This window comes from Blennius ocellaris, assembly GCF_963422515.1.
Source record: "Blennius ocellaris genome assembly, chromosome: 7".
Classification (NCBI taxonomy): domain Eukaryota; kingdom Metazoa; phylum Chordata; class Actinopteri; order Blenniiformes; family Blenniidae; genus Blennius; species Blennius ocellaris.
Window position 1 is genome coordinate 278,171 of NC_137656.1, and position 24,550 is coordinate 302,720.

Below are 24,550 nucleotides of genomic sequence, written 5' to 3' on the forward strand. Positions count from 1 at the left end.
TGGTCTTCTTAAAGCGAACCGGGACGAGCGAGAGAGAGAGAGAGAGAGAGAGAGAGAGAGAGAGAGAGAGAGAGAGAGAGGACCGTCCTGCTGTGAGGAAGGTGGAGGTGAAGAAGCGCTGCAGATTCCTAGAAGGCAGAAAATCTCCTCCAGTCTGACTGGAGGTTTGGTGACGTTGTCGGTAATTCTGCTGACTCGTGTTGTTTTGATGCTCCGGTGAAGTTTTGTTTGTTCAATTCCTCAAGTTAAAAAACATTAAAAAAAACTGGAGCCGCAACCCGATGCTTGTTTTTAGGGCTCGGCTCTTGAGTGTTAATCTGCTGGATTTACGGATTATTTCATCTGAGTTCATCACCTCAACTCAACCCTCAGTCTCTGTGGTGAGTTTGACTTTTCACTGAATTTTGCTTTTTAACGACCAAGCGAACTGAAGCCTCGACTTCAAACACGTCCTGGGTGAAAACACCGAAAAGTTTTGCGTTTCCATGGCAACAGCAGAACTGCTCAACAGCTGGAGCAGAAATGCTTGATGATTGTGTGTTAATATGACCTTTTAAATGGCATTTAGGCCCCATTTTTCCTTTTTTTTCCTAAAAAACAAAGTAAAAGAAAACACATTTTTGTGTATTTTCAGTGCAAAAACCGTTTTGAGAATGTCAGTTTCATGTTGGGCCACTAGTTGGCGCTGTTTTTTTTTTTGTAATGAAGCCAGATGCAGCAGAAGAGAATCCACTGTGAACATTTAACAACAGGATGTCAGGACGTTCTAGTGGACGGGTTGTTATTGACTTGTCAAAATAAAAGCGCCAAGTCCAACTTTGTCCAGCTTGTGAGCAGAACTACCAATTCACCAGATGGTTGTGTTTGGTCGTGACGGAGGACAAGCGGCTCCACCCTTCCTTCGTTTTTTCCAACTTGTTTCATCAAAGTTTCAGGAGAATTTCCCGACTGATCTTATTCTGTTATTCACTTCCTGTCGGTCTGAACTGTGTCGGAGGTTCTTGCTGTGGCCCGAGTCTGATAACAAGCAGCGTTGGCCGGGACCTCGCTCAAGCCCGTCGGGGTGGCCACGATCCTCTAGACCGGTTAATAGTCATTTTTTAAGTAACATTTTTTTTTAAATAAATTTCATGACTTTTATTTTGAAAAAACGGCATCAAAACCAGCTAATTAGCTAGTGATTTGTGACCGCAGCGCCCCCATTAGGCCACCTACCAAATTTCACCTCAATTGGACAATGTTTGCTAGCATGCTAACGGGCACGCTAGGCCGCGAGCTAGCCGGTCCACCTGAAAATCTCAGGCGCTACTCGGCAGGTGGCCCCGAGCCGGAATCTGGTTTAACTCAAATTCTGGTGTGAATGACACGGCGCTGATGGAACATGAGAGATTTTTTTTCTTTTTTTTAAAGTCTTGATAATTAATCGGACGTATTTTTCTGGAAGTATTTTGTCTCGCTCGCTTCACGGTGAGGCTTCGCGTGGCGCCGCTCCAGATCTGTCTGTGACTCGTCTGACCCCACTGCACACTTTTTATCTCGCCAGCTGCAAATAGACCGTGGTCAACCTGTGTGTGTGTGAGAGAGTGTGTGTGTGTGAGAGAGTGTGTGTGTGTGTGAGTGTGAGTGTGTGAGAGATATGTCTTCGACCAGACACGCTGACATTTAATCAAGCCTCCTGCTTTTGTTTTGATTCCACCAGCTCGCGTGTCTTCATTCTTCAGGAGGTTGTTTAAGGTTACTGACGTTGCCGTGGCGACGATCGCCGAGCCTCCTCGCGGTGGAAACGCTTCATTCAGCTTCGTTTCTTGGTGTTCCTAGAACCCCAGTGCGAGTTCTCCAGGTCCCCCCCCCCCCCGCAGTAATTACACGTCCTTATTACACCTAATGGTTTGTTTACAGAGGGGCGAGGCGCTGCGCCAGTCCTGGTATTGCGCAACACCAACCCAAGTAGCAGTAATAATAATAATACTAGTAATGCTTAGGAACATAATCACCAGAAGGCTTTATGTGTTCACGCCCTCCTGCTGCCGCCGTCACTCTCTAACGGCTCCTGACACACCTTGGATTGTCATGAAATATAAATGTTGGAGGAGATCGCTTTACCTGCAGCCGCTAGCGCAGAGTTTCTCCACCGCCGGTGTTTCCTCCAGGTCACATTTCACTTTGTTTTCTAAAACAACATTTGCTCTCACAGCGACAGTGTGTTGCAGAGTCATCATGTATAAATACTCTTCACCACTAGAGGGCAGCACAGAACTTTGCCGGTGAAATGTAAAGTGACAGACGTCAGTGTGGTTCATCTGTGGAGGTGTGACTCCAGATGTTTCCAAAGAAAAAAGTGTGTCTTGGCTCAAAAAGGTTGAAAAACACTGGTTTAGATTAAATAAAAAAAAAAAAAGTCTAAATTAGTTTTTTTTTTTATTATTCTTCTATAATGGGAAGTTTTTTTCTTTTTTCTTTTTTTTCTTTTCTCTTCATGTCATTTAGATTAAGTTAAAAAAAGAAATTGGGAAATACTTTTTTTCTGTATTTATTTGATGCCTGTTGATAAAACTTTGATGAGAATGACTTTGATGTCTTTGATGAGAAAGACTTTATATTGTTAATAGAGGCTACAGAGTTTAATTTTAACATTTTCAGGTGGAGGTGTGCCTCCAGAGTTTTACAAACAAAAAAGTGTTCCTCGGCTCAAAACGGTTGAAAAACACTGGTTTAGATTAAGTTTAAAAAAAAAGTCTAAATTAGTTTTGGTTTTTTTATTCTTCTATAATGGGAAGTTTTTTTCTTTTTTTTTTTTTTTCTTTTCTCTTCATGTCATTTAGATTAAGTTAAAAAAAGAAATTGGGAAATACTTTTTTTCTGTATTTATTTGATGCCTGTTGATAAAACTTTGATGAGAATGACTTTGATGTCTTTGATGAGAAAGACTTTATATTGTTAATAGAGGCTACAGAGTTTAATTTTAACATTTTCAGGTGGAGGTGAGACTCCAGAGTTTTACAAACAAAAAAGTGTTCCTCGGCTCAAAAAGGTTGAAAAACACTGGTTTAGATTAAGTAAAAAAAAAGCTTAAATTAGTTTAAAAAAAAGAAATTTCTTCTATAACGTGATGTTTTTTTATTGTTTGTTTTTTGTTTGTTTTCTCTTCATGTCATTTAGATTTATTTAAAAAAAGAAACAAGGAAATACCTTTTTTCTGTATTTACTGGATTCCTGTTGATAAAACGTTGACGAGAAAGACTTTATATTGTTAATAGAGGCTACACAGTTTAACATTTTAACATTTCCGGGTGGAGGTGAGACTCCAGATGTTTTCCAAAGAAAAAAGTGTGTCTTGACTCAAAAAGGCATAAAACCACTGCACTACAGGGACTTTCCTCAATGTTCCCGCCTCCAGAATGTTTCTTAAACCACCGTGTTCCATATCTGCGCCTGTTTGTTTGTTCACTCTGTGTTTTGGGGGGTTTAGTGGATTTTGTCTGCTGCTCGGCCGCGACGTCTTTCACTATGTCGTTAACACGACGTCTCACCTGAAGTCCTCATCTTCTAGTAGGAATTTCTCTTTGAGCTGCTCTAAACTTCTTATCATGTTTTTGATAAAGACTTGATTTCTTGTCTTGAATAGCTGAGATGCTAGTAGGATAAAAGCTTTGTGTCATCTGGACACGTGGAGCTCCGCCTCCTGGTGGGAGGCTTTCATCTGGAGGCTCCAGAGACGAATCAATGAGAAGAAAGAGAAACACAGAATGTATTTCATTCCCCTCTCTCTCTCTCTCTCTCTCTCTCTCTCTCTCTCTCTCTCTCTGTCTCTCTCTCCTCCACAGTCTGCTGCACCCTTCAAGCCCCCTCTCCACTGCTCACTGACTCCACCTCCACCCCTGGGCGGCTCTCCTCCACCCTCCAGAGCCTCCGGAGTCGACGGGCTGCATCTTGTGAAGGAGGTGAGTTTTTCTCCTGGAGATGAAAGAGTCTGTTCATCGAGGCTCCGGGGCTGCAGGAGGAGCAGGAGGTGCAGGAGATGCAGGAGGCTTCATCAGTCTGTGGTCTGTTCCTCCTCCTGCTCCCCCTCCTCCTGCTCCTCCTCCTCCTCTCCCTTCTCCTGCTCCTCCTCCTCCTGCTCCTCCTCCTCCTCTCCCTTCTCCTCCTCTCCCTTCTCCTGCTCCTCCTCCTCCTGCTCCTCCTCCTCCTCTCCCTTCTCCTGCTCCTCCTCCTCCTGCTCCTCCTCCTCCTCTCCCTTCTCCTGCTCCTCCTCCTCCTGCACCCCCTCCTCCTCTCCCTCCTCCTGCTCCTACTCCTCCTCCTGCTCCTCCTCCTCCTCCTCTCCCTCCTCCTGCTCCTCCTGCTCCTCCTCTTCCTCCTCCTCCAGTCTGAATGTTTCACTTCCGTCAACATTCAGTTCGTCACCAGAACAAATTAAAAACTCAAACTCTTCACGTAAAATCAACTTCAACTGAAACGACGTGTTTGTGATGATTTTGACTTTGTGCTCCAGACGTTTCATCACTTTTCATGTTTCAGACCAGGATTTGATTTATTGATCAATATAATGGTAGAAGTATAGTAGTATTGTAGTAGTATGGCAGCAGTATGGTAGGAGTATGGTAGGAGTGTGGTAGGAGTATGGTAGGAGTATGGTAGGAGTATGGTAGGAGTGTGGTAGTAGTATGGTAGTAGTGTGATAGTAGTGTGGTAGAAGTATGGTAGGAGTGTGGTAGTAGTATAGTAGTATTGTAGTAGTATGGCAGCAGTATGGTAGGAGTATGGTAGTAGTATGGTAGGAGTATGGTAGGAGTATGGTAGTAGTGTGGTAGTAGTGTGGTAGTAGTATGGTAGTAGTATGGTAGGAGTATGGTAGGAGTATGGTAGTAGTGTGGTAGTAGTATGGTAGTATTGTAGTAGTATGGCAGCAGTATGGTAGGAGTATGGTAGTAGTATGGTAGGAGTATGGTAGGAGTATGGTAGTAGTGTGGTAGTAGTGTGGTAGTAGTGTGGTAGTAGTATGGTAGTAGTATGGTAGTAGTATGGTAGGAGTATGGTAGGAGTGTGGTAGTAGTGTGGTAGTAGTATGGTAGGAGTATGGTAGGAGTATGGTAGGAGTGTGATAGTAGTGTGGTAGAAGTATGGTAGGAGTATGGTAGGAGTGTGGTAGTAGTGTGGTAGTAGTACAGTAGTATGGTAGTAGTGTGGTAGAAGTATGGTAGTAGTGTGGTAGAAGTGTGGTAGAAGTATGGTAGTAGTGTGGTAGTAGTGTGGTAGAAGTATGGTAGGAGTATGGTAGGAGTGTGATAGTAGTGTGGTAGAAGTATGGTAGGAGTATGGTAGGAGTGTGGTAGTAGTGTGGTAGTAGTACAGTAGTATGGTAGTAGTGTGGTAGAAGTATGGTAGTAGTGTGGTAGAAGTGTGGTAGTAGTGTGGTAGAAGTATGGTAGTAGTGTGGTAGAAGTATGGTAGTAGTGTGGTAGAAGTGTGGTAGTAGTGTGGTAGAAGTATGGTAGTAGTGTGGTAGAAGTATGGTAGTAGTGTGGTAGAAGTATGGTAGTAGTGTGGTAGAAGTATGGTAGTAGTGTGGTAGTAGTATGGTAGAAGTATGGTAGTAGTATGGTAGTAGTGTGGTAGTAGTGTGGTAGAAGTATGGTAGTAGTGTGGTAGAAGTATGGTAGTAGTGTGGTAGTAGTGTGGTAGTAGTGTGGTAGAAGTATGGTAGTAGTGTGGTAGAAGTATGGTAGTAGTGTGGTAGCAGCTCCAGTATCAATACTATCAAAGGTACTTCAGACCAGTATCAATACTATCAAAGGTACTTCAGACCAGTATCAATACTATCAAAGGTACTTCAGACCAAGAACAGAGTTAAAATCCAGAATGTTCTTCCTCCAGTTGAAGAGAATAAAGAGAAACTGGAACTTCCTTTGACAGAATCTGGATTATTAAAGAAACGACAAGCGTTTTTACGTAGAAAGTTTTTAACCTCAGATTCTACGTTACAGTGAAGTTGAGGGAAGTAGTTAGAAGTCCTGAATGTCCCGGGTTGGCAGTACGACGCCAGGCTGACAGCAGCGAGACACAGGCGCTCTTGTTTTCTTAAATAAAAACATGAGCTCCTTCACAGTAAGAGACTCTAAATAAACCAGCTTCAGACGCTCTTGTGGAACTTTATTGTTTAGATTCCGTTCACACAACAACTGTTTCTGCTGGAAGTGCCACTTTTTTGAAAACGCTCTGGTTCCCTGGCCGCGTCGGTGGAAGGAGACGCTCCAGGCCGCAGGGGTTAATAGCGAGTGGGTTACCGCGGCGACCCTGATTGATCCCGGCTGCTCCTGATGACACTCTGCAGCCTGACGCTGTAATTGTGTGTAATTATGTGTTTGTCCCGCCGGTTTCCTGTTTCTCCTCTATACATTGAGCCACACTGGCTCTTTATGTCCACCTGGTGCGCCGTGCTTCATTAGCACTTCCTCAGCACTGCCCCCCCCCCCCCCCCCCCCCACTAACCCCCCCACCTACCTACAACACACAGGAGCCCATTCAAAGGGATTCCAGGCATCAGGGTTCAGTTTGACTTGAGTCAGCAGTTCCTCAGGATGTCAGCAAGTATTAAAGCTCTTATTGTCCATCATGATTGTTTCCATATTACATTTACTGGCTCCTTTGTTTACGTTTACTGGCTCCTTTGTTTACGTTTACTGGCTCCTTTGTTTACGTTTACTGGCTCCTTTGTTTGTACCGATGGCAGTCCGACAACGACTTTCTATTTACCTATGTATGTGTGGAGTCGATGTAGTAAACATATGTTGTAACAAAACAAACAAAAACAACACATTCGGGACATATTTAGTCTAAAAAATTAAAATGTAATATCATTTGAAATTCAGGTTCCGGGGCTGGCTGGATACACGTTCCAGCCTGCCCCGGAACCTGAATTTCATATTGTGTGGAGAAACTGTCATGGTGGGAAGTTTAGAAACGCCAAATAACTTGATTTATAAAGCGCTTTAAAACAACAAGCGCTCATTTAGCCTTCAAAGCAGGATTCTAAACCAGATGTCAGGTTTTTTTTTTTTTTTTTTAACATTTTACTGTGTTTTGCATCAGAAGGTAAATATAATTTATTTTGTTGTGATTTTTTAGGAATTTTTGGTTTTAATGGTTTTGTGAAAGTGTCATTAAACATAAAAAAAACTTTAAAGTTTAAATGTGAGGCTCTCATGGAACTATTTTAACACTCGGTATGAAATTAAGCTGTAATTTAGCCTCTGAATTAAAATGTTCACTTCATCTGGACTGGGAGGAGAACCTGGTGAAAATAAACAACAACACACAAGAAACTCTACTTTTTTTAATGTAAATAGAATCAGCATTGGAGATTCTTATATTTTTTTATTTTAATATTTTTAATTTTTAATTTTATTCTTATATATAATGCAGCGATTACGCTCCGTGAAACTTCCTCCTCCGTGTCCTTTCGTTGCTGTGAAGCTACACTTTTGCGCTCGAGAACAGGAAGTTGCGCTTTCAAAATAAAACATGAAACAGGAAGTTGGCTTTAACAGACAAAAAAAATGCACTCCGGGGTTTTTACGTTTTTCTTCATGAGTTTTTGTGTTTTAAAGTAGAAATGAATTCGCTGAGCTTCCTTCTTTCTCCACCTGCAGGTCGACTCCACACACACACACACACACACACACACACACACACACACACACACACACACACACACACATCATGCTCCTCCTACATGGGCGCTCGCTGACCCTGGTCCTGGTCCTGGTCCCGGTCCTGCTGCTCTGGGCCCCGGGTCCGGCGGCGGGTCAGGGGGGGCGCCGGACGCCGCCGCCCACTCAAGTGCTGGAAGACCTGCTGGCTCGCTACGGCGACAACAGCACCATCTCCGTGCCTCAGCTGCGCTCCCTCCTCATCGCGCTCAGCCGGGGCGCCGGCGACGGCAACGGCAGCAACATGGCCTCCGCCTCCGCCGCCACCGTCGCCACGGCAACCTGGTTCAACAGGTCACAGGTGCAGAAACGCTTCGTTTTTGTATTATTATTATTATTATGTTCTTATTTATTATTGCAAAATAAAACCACCAAGTTGGATTGTTCTTATGGTGACTGTCAAAATAAAACCACCAAGTTACGGTGACTGTCAAAATAAAAGCACCAGGTTGGATTATTGTTACGGTGACTGTCAAAGTAAAACCACCAATTTCGATTATTGTTACGATGACTATTAAAATAAAACCACCAGGTTGGATTATTGTTACGGTGACTGTCAAAATAAAACCACCAAGTTGGATTATTCTTACGGTGACTGTCAAAATAAAACCACCAAGTTGGATTATTGTTACAGTGACTGTCAAAACAAAAGCAGCAGGTTGGATTATTGTTACGGTGACTGTCAAAATAAAAGCAGCAGGTTGGATTATTGTTACGGTGACTGTCAAAATAAAAGCAGCAGGTTGGATTATTGTTACGGTGACTGTCAAAATAAAAGCAGCAGGTTGGATTATTGTTACGGTGACTGTCAAAATAAAAGCAGCAGGTTGGATTATTGTTACGGTGACTATCAGAATAAAAGCACCAGGTTGGATTATTGTTACGGTGACTATCAGAATAAAAGCACCAGGTTGGATTATTGTTACGGTGACTATCAGAATAAAAGCACCAGGTTGGATTATTGTTACGGTGACTGTCAAAATAAAACCAGCAGGTTGGATTATTGTTACGGTGACTGTCAAAATAAAACCAGCAGGTTGGATTATTGTTACGGTGACTATCAGAATAAAAGCACCAGGTTGGATTATTGTTACGGTGACTATCAGAATAAAAGCACCAGGTTGGATTATTGTTACGGTGACTATCAGAATAAAAGCACCAGGTTGGATTATTGTTACGGTGACTGTCAAAATAAAACCAGCAAGTTGGATTATTGTTACGGTGACTGTCAAAATAAAACCAGCAGGTTGGATTATTGTTACGGTGACTGTCAAAATAAAAGCAGCAAGTTGGATTATTGTTACGGTGACTGTCAAAATAAAAGCAGCAGGTTGGATTATTGTTACGGTGACTGTCAAAATAAAAGCAGCAAGTTGGATTATTGTTACAGTGACTGTCAAAATAAAAGCACCAAGTTGGATTATTGTTACGGTGACTGTCAAAATAAAACCACCAGGTTGGATTATTGTTACGGTGACTGTCAAAATAAAAGCACCAGGTTGGATTATTGTTACGGCGATGGTGAGCTCCACAGAGAAATAAGCCGCCATGTTGTCGTCTGCAGTGTTTGCCGGCCGACACGCTGGCGATCTACAGCATGAGCGAACAGTCGCGGCTGGACGGCCGCGGCCTGCAGCAGCTGTGTCCCACCATGCTGCAGCAGCTGGACGCCGGGACCTGCAGGGCGCGGAACCAAGATGGCGACGCCAACGACACGTCGCCACGGCCGTCAGACGGCGAAGGTCAGTTCATCTAAGGCTTAACGTGTTTTAATAACGAGTCTTCGGTTCCTGCGTCGCTGCTGTCGGATACAATCGCTGGACGTGGACTTGTAATGCCTTATTTTGAAATCGTGGAAAGATCAAATGATACACAAAGGCAGTGGCTTATGATGTGTAACAAGTAATATTATATTAAAGTCCCAGTGAAACGTAACACGCTACTTTGTAAAAAACGATAGTTGTGGTTCTACTTGTAAGGTTCCTCCGACTCTGCCCCTCCACTGTTGTCGCATAACAAAGTTATTTGAATTTTGAATCTCCAGCCGAGGAAGTCGGGGGAATCCTTCTTCTTCGTGGGCCATTGTGGGCGGAGCCTATGTGTGACATCACAAGTTGTGCAGATCTCGATCTGTTGTGTTTATATCGGCTTGTTTCCTCTTAAATATCCAAGTTTTTACAGTGTTTTGAAGTTCTAGTCGGCGTTTTATGAGCCTTGATGAAAGATTGAGCCTGGAAGAGACCAGAGAGGAGAAAAGGAGCACGGGTGGCGGGAGCCGCTAGCTCGGGCGGCTATTGGCTAGCGGGAGCCGCTAGCTCGGGCGGCTAGTAGACGATCAAGTAATACCTGGACTCATCTTTAGTGATTCCGCGCAGTCAGAAAAGCGCTTCGACTATCGTTAAATTCAGCCTCTTCGTGGTCAAAACTCTGATCCTCCATAATGTAAACACAACTTGGGCGTGTGCACAACTCGTGATGTCACTCTGTTGTTGTCAGAAGCTCCGCCCAGCAGAGGAAATAGCGCCGTTTATCGGCTATTTTCTCTCAGATTGTCGTGTTTTAACATTTTACCCTTCAGCCAGTTAGCAGGAAAACGTTCTAGAAGAGACACCAGAGAGTTTTGGAGGTCGACTTTTCATTTCACTGGGACTTTAAATATCTACATTAGAACATTGTTATTAGTTAAAGGTACAGTGTCATATTGGGGGTCAACATTGTCATACATATCATGAATGTTGAGCGTCTTGAAGCTGATCTGGGTTTTGTGTCGTATGAACAGGATGTGAGTTTAGTGGAGGTGGAAGCAGCTGCTGCGGTAACATCAGCTGCTGCGTCAAGTACATTTTAAATATTTGACTTCCTAATGAGTCGTTAAAAATCTGTAAACACAACGAGGCCGTCAGGGGTGTTTGGGTCTGTTGTGTATTTTGTGTGACCTTGAACTACCTGCATGTTTTATTTCATAATTGTATGTCTGCTTTCATCTTTGTTTTATTTCATAATTTTATGTCTTTTTTCGTCTTTGTTTTATTTCATAATCGTATGTCGTCTTTCATCTATTTTATTTCATAATTGTATGTCTGCTTTCATCTTTGTTTTATTTCATAATTGTATCTCTTTTTTCATCTTTGTTTTATCTCATAATTGTACGTCTTCTTTCATCTTCCACAATCCTGCGCTCCATGTGGCCGGTCTCTCATTTCATCTCCGCTCTAAATGTGTCTTCTGTTGCCGCGGAGACGCCGCTAACCATCACGTCGTCCCCAAAGGAGCCAAAGAGCCAAAATAAATAGAAGGCTCGGATCGCGTTTCCAAGAATTTTCCTTCAGAAAACAAAAATCCTGCTTGAGTCGGCACATTTTAGTCGCTAGCGCAGGTAGAGACGCCGCAGACGGGAAAAGCTCCTCTTTCCTCCCCTGCTGACTCATGCTAACGCCGGTCAAAAGTGCCGAGCGTGCGCTTTTAGTGCAGGACGTCCTCCGAGCGTCCTGGACGTCCTCTGGACCTGCCGGTCTCACCACAACGGTGAAACACCGCGTTTTTGCCTTTTTTTTTTTAGAAAAGTTTCACATTTACATGGCGACATTCTGGAAAACACTGGACGCTGAGGTTGGGACTGTCAAAATAAAAGCACCAAGTCCCAGGAGAATCTGGGCTGGGAGTTGTGACACTCTACTGAGCATGTGCAGAACTGCTAGCTACTTGTTGCCATGGCGCTCACGCAAGTGTTTTTGCCAGTTTAAGCGGCGACAGAGGGAGCATTTTCGAAAAGTTGCACCCCGGGAGCCAAACAAGTCGTGATTTCCCGGCTCCGAAGTTTTGTGTTTTCTCTTGAAATGAAGTTTAACACACTGGAGCTTTTCCTCGTAGTACAGAGGTGCTGCAGTTTGTTTTGTTTTTGTTTTTTATAACCAACATGAAGGAAGATGAGTGTGACGTGAGATGAGGTGAACAGAAGCTGCGTTGTAAAAGTGTAACAGTGTTAAATGACCTGGTCAGTGTGTGAATGTTAAACAGTGGAAATGTGACGTTGTGAGGTTGTTGACCGCTTGTTGAAAATAACATCCGACTCTGAACCACGACTGCAGAAGGATCGTCTGGAGCTGAACCAAACCGTCGCCATGACAACAACGCACTACTAGTACTACTATTAGTACTACTACTATTACTACTATTAGTACTACTACTACTGCTACTTCTACTACTACTGCTATTACTACCACTACCACTATTGTTACTACTACTACTGTTACTACTACTACTATTAGTACTACTGCTACTTCTACTACTACTACCACTATTGTTACTACTACCATTACTACTAATACTACTAATACTATTACTACCACTACCACTATTGTTACTACTACTACTATTAGTACTACTGCTACTTCTACTACTACTACCACTATTGTTACTACTACCATTACTACTAATACTATTACTACCACTACCACTATTGTTACTACTACTACTATTAGTACTACTGCTACTTCTACTACCACTACTGTTACTACTACTACTACTATTAGTATTACTATTAGTACTACTGCTACTACTAATACTATTACTACCACTACTGTTACTACATTACTACCACTACTATTACTGCTATTACTACCACTATTATTACTGCTATTACTACACTACTACTACTACTACTACTACTACTACTACCACAGTAACCAGTAGTTCTGCACATGCTCAGTAGAGACAACAGAACAAAGTTTCTCTTCCTGGTGTTCTCCTGGGGAATTGGTACTTTTATTTTGATAGTCTCCATAATCCACCTTGGAGGTCTTCCCACTTCAGTTCCTGCCGTTTTGCTTTTGCAGGAAAATAGTTTTCTAACCCCCCCACCCCCCCCCACCCCTTTTTTTGTTGTTGATGGTATTTTTTCTCAGGTTTTCCTAGAATTCTTTTTAAAACTATAATTCTGAGAGTTTTTCACACTGCCTTACCCCCCCCCCCCCCCCCCCAGTGTGGGGTTTCTCCCTGGCCAGCGTCACCATCATCAACGCCTTCTCCCTGACCGGAGTCTTCATCGTTCCCCTGATGAAGACGCGCTACATGAAGCACGTGCTGAGCTTCTTCATCGCTCTGGCCACTGGCACGCTGTACTCCAACGCCGTGCTGCAGCTGCTGCCAGAGGTTTGCCCCGCTGCCATACGTATGGCCGTCCTTCCTTACCCTCCCACACGTCTTCCTTACAGAGCGACACAGCGGCGCCACCTCTGGCCAAGCGCACCTCTGGCCAAGCGCACCTTCACCTCTCCCTCACAGCTCTAGTCTCCGGTGTCACTCTGGGTTTTCTTGGGCTCTAATAAATGGTTTTTGGGCTTTTATTTTTTCCCCTCAGCTCGCCATGCAATGCCAATCATGTGTGTGTGTGTGTGTGTATATATATATATATATATATATATATGTGTGTGTGTGTGTCTGATACGAGGTTTGATCCAGAGCTGCCGTCTCTGGTGTTTTTTTCCACAAACTCCCTAAAACAAATTGAAATCATCTTGAAATGTTTTTTTTTTAAACCAGCTGTAGAACTTACATCTAAAAGGACGAAGCAGTTTATTGTTGCCAGGGTCTCACAAGAAAACTGGAGTGAAAGACTGACGGCTGGTTTAAAGTGGAGAAATAAAGATTTATCTGGTTTTTATACGCAGTTGAGAAGTAGTGTGTGTGTGTGTGTGTGTGTGTGTGTGTGTGTGTGTGTGTGTGTGTGTGTGTGTGTGTGTGTGTGTGTGTGTGTGTGTGTGTGTGTGTGTGTGTGTGTGTGTGTGTGTGTGTGTGTGTGTGTGTGTGTGTGTGCGTGCGTGCGTGCGTGCGTGCGTGCGTGCGTGCGTTAGCAGGTCTAATGATCCTCTAATGAGACTCTACTGACTGAACAAAGGTTGATTTCTAATCCATCCTTTTCTTCCTCCAGGGTGTTAACTGGTCATTGCCCCCCCCCCCTCCCCCCCGGGGTAATTAATCTGATCTGATCATCTCTGAACTAACGACTCCCTCCCCCCCCCCCCCTCCCCTTTGATCTCCTCTCTCTCCCTTTGATCAGTGTGGGGTTATGGGCTCCTGTGTGTGACTCTCATCTCTCTGTGCTCTCTGGTGGGGGCGAGCGTCGTTCCCTTCATGAAGAAAACCTTTTACAAGCGGCTGCTGCTCTACTTCATAGCTCTGGCCATCGGCACGCTGTACTCCAACGCCCTGTTTCAGCTCATCCCCGAGGTAGTGCACACTGCTGCCGCTAGCCACAGCGCTAGCCGAGCTGCCATTAGTCAGCAGAAAGAGCAGCGGCACATGTGATTAATCAGAGAGCAGTGGCACATGTGATTAATCAGCAGAAAGAGCAGTGGCACATGTGATTAATCAGCAGAAAGAGCAGTGGCACATGTGATTAATCAGCAGAAAGAGCAGTGGCACATGTGATTAATCAGAGAGCAGTGGCACATGTGATTAATCAGTAGAAATAAATCAGTAGAAAGAGCCGTGGCACATGTGATTAATCAGTAGAAAGAGCAGTGGCACGTGTGATTAATCAGTAGAAAGAGCAGTGGCACATGTGATTAATCAGCAGAAAGAGCAGTGGCACATGTGATTAATCAGCAGAAAGAGCAGCGGCACATGTGATTAATCAGAGAGCAGTGGCACATGTGATTAATCAGCAGAAAGAGCAGTGGCACATGTGATTAATCAGCAGAAAGAGCAGTGGCACATGTGATTAATCAGCAGAAAGAGCAGTGGCACATGTGATTAATCAGAGAGCAGTGGCACATGTGATTAATCAGCAGAAAGAGCAGTGGCACATGTGATTATTCAGCAGAAAGAGCAGTGGCACATGTGATTAATCAGTAGAGAGCAGTGGCACGTGTGATTAATCAGTAGAAATAAATCAGTAGAAAGAGCCGTGGCACATGTGATTAATCAGTAGAAAGAGCAGTGGCACGTGTGATTAATCAGTAGAAAGAGCAGTGTGATTAATCAGTAGAAAGAGCAGTGGCACGTGTGATTAATCAGTAGAAAGAGCAGTGTGATTAATCAGTAGAAAGAGCAGTGGCACGTGTGATTAATCAGTAGAAATAAATCAGTAGAAAGAGCAGTGGCACATGCAATTAATCAGGAGAAAAAGCAGCAGCACATGTGATTAATCAGTAGAAAGCAGTGGCACATGCTGCGATTAATCAGTAGAAAGAGCAGAGGCACACATGATTAATCAGGAGAAAGAGCAGTGTGATTAATCAGGAGAAAGAGCAGTGTGATTAATCAGGAGAAAGAGCAGTGCGATTAATCAGGAGAAAGAGCAGTGTGATTAATCAGCAGAAAGAGCAGTGCGATTAATCAGGAGAAAGAGCAGTGTGATTAATCAGGAGATAGAGCAGTGTGATTAATCAGCAGAAAGAGCAGTGCGATTAATCAGCAGAAAGAGCAGTGTGATTAATCAGGAGATAGAGCAGTGTGATTAATCAGGAGAAAGAGCAGTGTGATTAATCAGGAGAAAGAGCAGTGTGATTAATCAGGAGAAAGAGCAGTGCGATTAATCAGGAGAAAGAGCAGTGTGATTAATCAGGAGAAAGAGCAGTGCGATTAATCAGGAGATAGAGCAGTGTGATTAATCAGGAGAAAGAGCAGTGTGATTAATCAGGAGAAAGAGCAGTGTGATTAATCAGGAGAAAGAGCAGTGCGATTAATCAGGAGAAAGAGCAGTGTGATTAATCAGCAGAAAGAGCAGTGCGATTAATCAGGAGAAAGAGCAGTGTGATTAATCAGCAGAAAGAGCAGTGCGATTAATCAGCAGAAAGAGCAGTGTGATTAATCAGGAGAAAGAGCAGTGTGATTAATCAGTAGGGGTTATTTTGATGTGAAATAGAGTGAAATCTGGTCTGATCCAGAATCCAAAGGGATTCCAGTCACAGACGTCTAATTCAAACACGGATAGCATCAAAATTGGTAGAAGGAAGTAAAACTAATGTAAACGTAGTACTTCGTACCGCTGCCAGTAATCGTTATTATCCTGACTAATGTAGATGTGAGGTACTCGTATATCAAAATGTATATCAACCGTTTGATAATCAAGTGAAATGATGTTTTATTTTAGTTTAGTTCATCATGAAATAAAATAAAATAAACTAAATGGAATATAAATCTGGGCCTGAACACACACAGGCCAGTTTAGTTATTCACTTCCTGTATATGTGGGCAAGAACATAAATATAAAAGCCCCAAACAACAATACAAATGTAAAACAAACACAAATGGAAAAATTGCAACACACAAATGAAACTTAAAAAATAAAACAAGTTGCCCTGCAGTTACAAAACAAACGTTTAGGTGCTTGAATCGTTTCAGTCCTTTAGCTGCACGAGCTCTAATGAGAGAAGTGAGCCTTCACAATAAAGGTCGCCGGCTGACCCCCGTCTCCTCTCCGCCTCAGGCCTTTGGCTTCGACCCCATGGTGGATTTCTACGTGTCGAAGTCGGCCGTCGTGTTCGGAGGCTTCTACCTCTTCTTCTTCACCGAGAAGGTGCTGAAGGTGCTGCTCAGGCAGAAACACACGGTGAGTTCCTCCGTCAGCACCACCCTCAACCCCACCCTCAGCCCCATCTTCAACCCCGCCCTCATCCCCACCCTCCACCCCACCCTCAGCCCCACCCTCAGCAAAAGGTGCTCTTTATATATATCCAGGTTTCAATATGTACCAGCGGGAGGTCAAAGGTTAAATATGTACCAGCGGGAGGTCAAAGGTTAAATGTGTACCAAAGGGAGGTCAATGGTTAAATGTGTACCAGCGGGAGGTCAAAGGTTAAATATGTACCAGCGGGAGGTCAAAGGTTAAATGTGTACCAGCGGGAGGTCAAAGGTTAAATGTGTACCAGCGGGAGGTCAAAGGTTAAATGTGTACCAGCGGGAAGTCAAAGGTTAAATATGTACCAGGTGGGCTCAAAGGTTAAATGTGTACCAGCGGGAGGTCAAAGGTTAAATGTGTACCAGCGGGAGGTCAAAGGTTAAATGTGTACCAGCGGGAGGTCAAAGGTTAAATGTGTACCAGCGGGAAGTCAAAGGTTAAATATGTACCAGGTGGGCTCAAAGGTTAAATGTGTACCAGCGGGAGGTCAAAGGTTAAATGTGTACCAGCGGGAGGTCAAAGGTTAAATATGTACCAGCGGGAGGTCAAAGGTTAAATATGTACCAGAGGGAGGTCAAAGGTTAAATATGTACCAGCGGGAGGTCAAAGGTTAAATATGTACCAGTGGGAGGTCAAAGGTTAAATATGTACCAGCGGGAGGTCAAAGGTTAAATATGTACCAGTGGGAGGTCAAAGGTTAAATATGTACCAGAGGGAGGTCAAAGGTTAAATATGTACCAGAGGGAGGTCAAAGGTTAAATGTGTACCAGTGGGAGGTCAAATGTTAAATGTGTACCAGTGGGAGGTCAAAGGTTAAATATGTACCAGAGAGAGGTCAAAGGTTAAATGTGTACCAGTGGGAGGTCAAAGGTTAAATGTGTACCAGTGGGAGGTCAAAGGTTAAATATGTACCAGAGGGAGGTCAAAGGTTAAATGGGTACCAGCGGGAGGTCAAAGGTTAAATGTGTACCAGCGGGAGGTCAAAGGTTAAATGTGTACCAGCGGGAGGTCAAAGGTTAAATATGTACCAGCGGGAGGTCAAAGGTTAAATGTGTACCAGCGGGAGGTCAAAGGTTAAATATGTACCAGAGGGAGGTCAAAGGTTGAATGTGTACCAGCGGGAGGTCAAAGGTTAAATGTGTACCAGCGGGAGGTCAAAGGTTAAATATGTACCAGCGGGAGGTCAAAGGTTGAATGTGTACCAGAGGGAGGTCAAAGGTTAAATGTGTACCAGCGGGAGGTCAAAGGTTAAATGTGTACCAGCGGGAGGTCAAAGGTTAAATGTGTACCAGATGGGCTCAAAGGTTAAATGTGTACCAGCGGGAGGTCAAAGGTTAAATGTGTACCAGCGGGAGGTCAAAGGTTAAATGTGTACCAGCGGGAGGTCAAAGGTTAAATGTGTACCAGCGGGAGGTCAAAGGTTAAATGTGTACCAGCGGGAGGTCAAAGGTTAAATGTGTACCAGCGGGAGGTCAAAGGTTAAATGTGTACCAGCGGGAGGTCAAAGGTTAAATATGTACCAGCGGGAGGTCAAAGGTTAAATATGTACCAGCGGGAGGTCAAAGGTTAAATATGTACCAGAGGGAGGTCAAAGGTTAAATATGTACCAGAGGGAGGTCAAAGGTTAAATGTGTACCAGTGGGAGGTCAAAGGTTAAATGTGTACCAGCAGAGGTCAAAGGTTAAATGTGTACCAGTGGGAGGTCAAAGGTTAAATGTGTACCAGCAGAGGTCAAAGGTTAAATATGTACCAGCGGGAGCTCAAAGGTTAAATGTGTACCAGTGGGAGGTCAAAGGTTAAATGTGTACCAGCGGGAGGTCAAAGGTTAAATGTGTACCAGCGGGAGGCAGGGATCAGCAGAGTTCAACAAGTAATCAGTGAAGTAACCAAGTTACTATTTAAAGGAGTAATCAGATTACTTTCTTTGAAGTAACTGTGGAAAAGCCTGTCTTTGCGGTGACGTGCAGCTCTGAGCTCCAGGCTGAACAGGCTGAGCTGCACGGCGTCTCGCTGGAATTCGTCCTGCATGTGAGCTTTCAAAGCCACATTCCTCCGGCCCTGCCGCCTCCAGGCCAAGGCCACGCCCCCAAGCCAAGGCCACGCCCCCCAAGTCAAGGCCACGCCTCCAGGTCAAGGCCACGCCGGGCCACAGGGCCGGGTGTCACGCCAGGGCAGACTTTCCAGGAATGTCTCGGTCGAGGAACAAACCCAGACGAGGGTTAAATAGTTTGGCAGCCAGATGTGAAGAAGATCTGGTTTCATTATCGTTTCATCTCCCTGACAAACATCTGTATCTGCCTGCCCATCTGGAGTCAAGCAGAGGTGAATCATTCATGATCATTTCAATGAGACGACGACCTGCCGACCCCCTCGTTTTCAGTCTTTATGCCTCAAATTTAAAGTCCCAGTGAAATGTAACACGCTACTTTGTAAAAAAACGATAGTTGTGGTTCTACTTGTAAGGTTCCTCCGACTCTGCCCCACCACTTAACAAAGTTATTTGAATTTTGAATCTCCGGCCGACAAAGTCGGGGGAATCCTTCTTCTTCGTGGGCCATTGTGGGCGGAGCCTATGTGTGACGTCACGAGTTGTGCAGATCTCGATCTGTTGTGTTTATATCGACTTGTTTCCTCTTAAATATCCAAGTTTTTACAGTGTTTTGAAGTTATAGTCGGTGTTTTATGAGCCTTGATGAAAGATTGAGCCTGGAAGAGACCAGAGAGGAGGAAAGGAGCACGGCTAGCGGGAGCGGCTAGCTCGGGCGGCTAGTAGACAATCAAGTAATACCTGGACTCATCTTCGGTGATTCCACGCAGTGATTCCATGCGATTTGAAATGAACATGATGATGAAATCTGGTTCAATTCATTCTCTTCGTGGTCAAAACTCTGATCCTCCATAATGTAAACACAACTTGGGCGTGTGCACAACTCGTGATGTCACTCTGTTATTGTCAGAAGCTCCGCCCAGCAGAGGAAATAGCGCCGTTTATCGGCTATTTTCTCGCAGATTGCCGTGTTTTAACATTTTACCCTTCAGCCAGTTAGCAGGAAAATGTTCTAGAAGAGACACCAGAGAGTTTTGGAGGTCGACTTTTCATTTCACTGGGACTTTAAATGACCCGTTTTTTTCACACTGGTTTCATATATCCAGCCGTCGGCCGGTTGGAGAAGCGAGGAGCAGATTTACATGAGACTCTGTTTTGGTAAAATGCACAGCAAGTTGTTCCAGAACAGCCTGTTAGAGATTCACACCCAGTCTTGCCTCCCGTCCCGCCAGATGTTTTCACCTCCTCACTGTTTTAACCCTTGTGTGGCACCAGGGGTAGAAAAAAAAACACGTCCACTGGGGGGCACTTTTCCCTCTGAACGTCACCATAACTTTCACTGTACGGCTCACATTTTAAAATCTGATTTCAAAATGTTCACCAGGTCAGTAATGTCGACAAATTTACTCCCCTTGGTGGCGCTAGAGGCTGTTTTCATCCCCGAACTTTCACTGCTGTCATCTTCTAAGTGCATTTAAATAGTTAAAAAAAAATTTTTTTATTAATTTTTGGTAGTTTTGAACACGACTGAGGTTGATAAACAGATTTATGCCCAAAAAAAACAAAAAAACAACTATCTGATATATTTTAACAGCAGTAAAGTTATCAGATGAAAAAGTAAAGTTATCAGATGAGAAAGTAAAGTTAGCGGATGAGAAAGTAAAGTTAGCAGATGAAAAAGTAAAGTTAGCGGATGAGAAGGTAGAGTTAGCGGTTGAAAAAGTAAAGTTAGCGGATGAGAAGGTAGAGTTAGCGGTTGAAAAAGTAAAGTTAGCGGTTGAAAAAGTAAAGTTAGCGGTTGAAAAAGTAAAGTTAGCGGATGGAAAAGTAAAGTTAGCGGATGGAAAAGTAAAGTTAGCGGATGAGAAGGTAGAGTTAGCGGTTGAAAAAGTAAAGTTAGCGGTTGAAAAAGTAAAGTTAGCGGATGGAAAAGTAAAGTTAGCGGATGGAAAAGTAAAGTTAGCGGATGGAAAAGTAAAGTTAGCGGATGAAAAAGTAAAGTTAGCGGATGAAAAAGTAAAGTTAGCGGATGGAAAAGTAAAGTTAGCGGATGAAAAAGTAAAGTTAGCGGATGGAAAAGTAAAGTTAGCGGATGGAAAAGTAAAGTTAGCGGATGGAAAAGTAAAGTTAGCAGATGGAAAAGTAAAGTTAGCGGATGAAAAAGTAAAGTTAGTGGATGAAAAAGTAAAGTTAGCGGATGGAAAAGTAAAGTTAGTGGATGAAAAAGTAAAGTTAGCGGATGGAAAAGTAAAGTTAGCGGATGGAAAAGTAAAGTTAGCGGATGGAAAAGTAAAGTTAGCGGATGGAAAAGTAAAGTTAGCGGATGGAAAAGTAAAGTTAGTGGATGAAAAAGTAAAGTTAGCAGATGGAAAAGTAAAGTTAGTGGATGAAAACAGCCTCTAACGCCACTGAAGGGAGTTTTTCGGGGTTTTTTTAAAAATCTGATGCTGTAGAAAAACTAAATATACTTCAAAGTTAATTAGTTAACTAATATTTGACATATCCAAGACTGATAACATGTAAAAAAAAAAAATTCCAATGTCCAACATTTTATATTGAAAAGGGCTCATTTTGTGTGTATTTTCCCTAATTTATTTTCTAAATTGACATTTAAAGGGTTTTGTTTGTTTTGTTTTTTTTTTACATTTGGTGGTTTTGATCAGGACTGAAGTTGATAAACAGATTTATGCAAAAAAAAAAAAAAAGGTTGAAAAAACATTCTTCTAATATATTTTACAGTCAAAGTTGCCAAAGGAAGTGTGTTTGAGCTCCTAAAGGGTTAATAGTGCAGCAGGTGAGAGGTTTTCTTTTTGTTTTTTTGGAGGCACCAACACGTGTCACATCCCAGGCTGCACAGTGCTGCAGCGCCCCCTGCTGGTTGCTCTGGTCCCGCTGCTGCAGCGCCCCCTGCTGGTTGCTCTGGTCCAGGCCAAGCAGCACTAAATCAACCTGTTGATCCAATTACCGGCGCTCTTTAACCCACATTGGCCCCGATGTCACTGCTTTGTCACCGCAAACCCTCGTTCACACTGCAGGGAAATGCAATTCAGATTTTTTATTTTTTTTTTAGGGGGGTGGAGGAAGTGGCTCCGCCAGAATAAAAGCTGTGCTCTCTCTTTTTCCTCCTCATGTCGTCTCGGTTCTGTCGCCGTGAGCGTTGATCTCCCAGGCCAAGAGTTTGGAAATAAAAAATCAATATTATGTTTTTAATGGATGACTTTGATCTCTTTGTGACTCAGAACCACGGCCACTCCCACTTCCCCCGCAACGACCGCTACTCGGCGGCCGACAGCGACGCGGAGGAGAAGCTGCAGCAGAACGGAGAGGCGAGCAGCCTGGCGCTCAGCAAGGTGGACGCTGGGGAGGGGGAGCTCATGCTCAGCCCCGCACAGACGCCACAGGTAGGGAGGGGGAGAGGGGGGGAGGAGGAGGGCGAGCAAAGGCGTTAACGCAAATGCATTCACACATTGAAACTTTTTGAAACTTTTTCAAAAAATTTTCAATGTTTTTCAATTATTTTCAAGTTTCTATTTTCAACTTTTTTCAACTGATTTAAACCTTCAGCTTTGAACTTTTTTCCAACTTTCAACTTTTTGAAATCTTTTCAAACTTTTTTCAATTATTTCAATTTTTTTCAATTTTTTTCAACTTACTATTTTCAACTTTTTAAACTGATTTAAACCTTCAGCTTTGAACTTTTTTCCAACTTTTCACTTTTTGAAATCTTTTCAACTTTTTCCAATTTTATTTCAACTCTATTTTAAAAAATGTTCAACCGATTTAAACCTTCAGCTTTAAACTTTTTTCAATGTTTTTCAATTTTTTCAACTCTATTTTCAACTTTTTTAAACTGATTTAAACCTTCAGCTTTAAACTTTTTACCAACTTTTCAACTTTTTTCAATTATTTTCAACTCTCTATTTTTAACTTTTTTCAACTGATTTAAACCTTCAGCTTTAAACTTTTTTCAACTTTCTATTTTCAACTTTTTTAAACTGATTTAAACCTTCAGCTTTAAACTTTTTTCAATTTTTTTCAACTTTCTATTTTCAACTTTTTTAAACTGATTTAAACCTTCAGCTTTAAACTTTTTTCAATTTTTTTCAACTTTCTATTTTCAACTTTTTTAAACTGACTTAAACCTTCAGCTTTAAACTTTTTTCGAACTTTTCGCTTTTTAAACTTTCAGCTGTTTCAACTTTATTCAAATGTTTTTTTTTTCAACTTTCTGTTTTCAACTTTTTGCAAACGATTCATTTTGTAAAAACGTTTTAAACCGTTTCAACATTTTTCCACTTTCCGTTTTAAACTTAGTTTTAAACCTTGACCTTTTAACTTTTTTCGAACTTGTAAGTTCTTTAAATCTTTTCAAACTGTTTTCATCTCTCCTCTTCATCCTCTTATTCGTCTCTCTTCTTCACCCTCCTCTTCATCTGTGCTCTTCACCCTTTTTTAAACTGCCAGTCTTTAAGCTCTTTCTTAAACTCTCACACCAGACTAGAGACGGGCCGTCAGGACAAAGCATTACACTCGACCTTCAGCATTCACACTATCAGAAATGCAGATTCTCTAGTTTAGTGTTTTCCACCCTCTGGTGTTTCCTCCAGATCGTCAGGTGTGCCGTGGGAAATTATCATATTTCACATTTTGTTCTAAAAAAACCTTTGCTCTCACAGCGACAGTGTGTTGCAGAGTAATCATGTATAAATACTCTTCACCACTAGAGGGCAGCACAGAACTTTGCCGGTGAAATGTAAAGTGACAGACGTCAGTGTGGTTCATCTCCACCTCCTGCTACCATCTTGTATCAAAGTACTGTGTCAGTGACAGTGATGGAGAAGTTTTTGAAAACCAGGATCTCAGCTCTTCATCCATCAGGTCCAGGTTTCACACTGAGGGAGGCACTATTAAAAAAAGTCCTTGCTTTCTGGATTTACTGGATTCCTGTTGATAAAACTTTGATGAGAAAGACTTTATATTGTTAATAGAGGCTACACAGTTTAACATTTTAACATTTTCTGGTGGAGGTGTGACTCCAGATGTTTCCGAAGAAAAAAGTGTGTCTTGGCTCAAAAAGGTTGAAAAACACTGGTTTAGATTAAGTAAAAAAAAAAGTCTAAATTAGTTTTTGTTTTGTTTTTTATTCTTCTATAATGGGATGTTTTTTTATTTTTGTGTTTTTTGTTTTCTCTTCATGTCATTTAGATTAAGTTAAAAAAAAAAAGTCTAAATTAGTTGGGTTTTTTTTTTAATTCTTCTATAATGGAAGGTTTTTTTATTGGTTTTTTTCTTTTCTCTTCATGTCATTTAGATTTAGTTAAAAAAAAGAAATTGGGAAATACTTTTTTTCTGTATTTATTTGATTCCTTTTGATAAAACTTTGAGAATGACTTTGATGTCTTTGATGAGAGGGAATTTATATTGTTAATAGAGGCTACAGAGTTTTATTTAAACATTTTCAGGTGGAGGTGTGCCTCCAGAGTTTTCCAAACAAAAAAGTGTGTCTTGGCTCAAAAAAAAGGTTGAAAACCACTGATTTAGTTGGTAGAAGTGACGTCATGTCCAGTTTCGCCGCCGCTCAGACTCTCTGGTCGCTCCGCAGGAGTCCCAGAGTCCCGACAGCGGCGGCGGCGGCTGCTACTGGCTGAAGGGCACGACGTACTCCGACATCGGCACGCTGGCCTGGATGATCACGCTGAGCGACGGCCTGCACAACTTCATCGACGGCCTGGCCATCGGCGCCTCCTTCACCGCCTCCGTCTTCCAGGGCATCAGCACCTCCGTCGCCATCCTGTGTGAGGAGTTCCCCCACGAGCTGGGTGAGTCGGGGGAGGGGTCCGGGGGGGTGGGGGCCGGGGGGGTGGGGTCCGGGGGGGTTGTTCACTCAACACCGTGACTCGCCCGTCCCTCCAGGAGATTTAAGCCTTCAGCTTTAAACTTTTTTCAAACTTTTCAACTTTTCTCAAATCTTTTCAAACTTTTTCCAATTTTTTTCGACTCTCTATTTTCAACTTTTTTCACCCGATTTAAACCTTCAGCTTTAAACTTTTTTCAAACTTTTCAACTTTTTTCAATGTTTTTCAATTTTTTGCAATCTATTTTCAACTTTTTAAAACTGATTTAAACCTTCAAGGCTTTTAAACTTTTTTCAAACTTTTCAACTTTTTTCAA

General features: G+C 42.7%; 1 protein-coding gene across 1 annotated transcript in view; it reads left to right on the forward strand.

Annotated features, from left to right (window-relative positions):
* slc39a14 (solute carrier family 39 member 14) overlaps positions 1-24,550 on the forward strand; it is a 32,489-nt gene that overhangs the window by 3,736 nt on the left and 4,203 nt on the right. The window contains exons 2-8 of the mRNA XM_080499617.1: positions 3,825-3,941; positions 7,650-8,010; positions 9,274-9,451; positions 13,768-13,937; positions 16,141-16,263; positions 21,619-21,780; positions 23,982-24,198. Of these exons, the coding sequence (XP_080355743.1) occupies positions 7,720-8,010; positions 9,274-9,451; positions 13,768-13,937; positions 16,141-16,263; positions 21,619-21,780; positions 23,982-24,198 (1,141 nt within the window). The 5' untranslated portion in view covers positions 3,825-3,941; positions 7,650-7,719. The remainder of the gene's footprint in view (positions 1-3,824; positions 3,942-7,649; positions 8,011-9,273; positions 9,452-13,767; positions 13,938-16,140; positions 16,264-21,618; positions 21,781-23,981; positions 24,199-24,550) is intronic.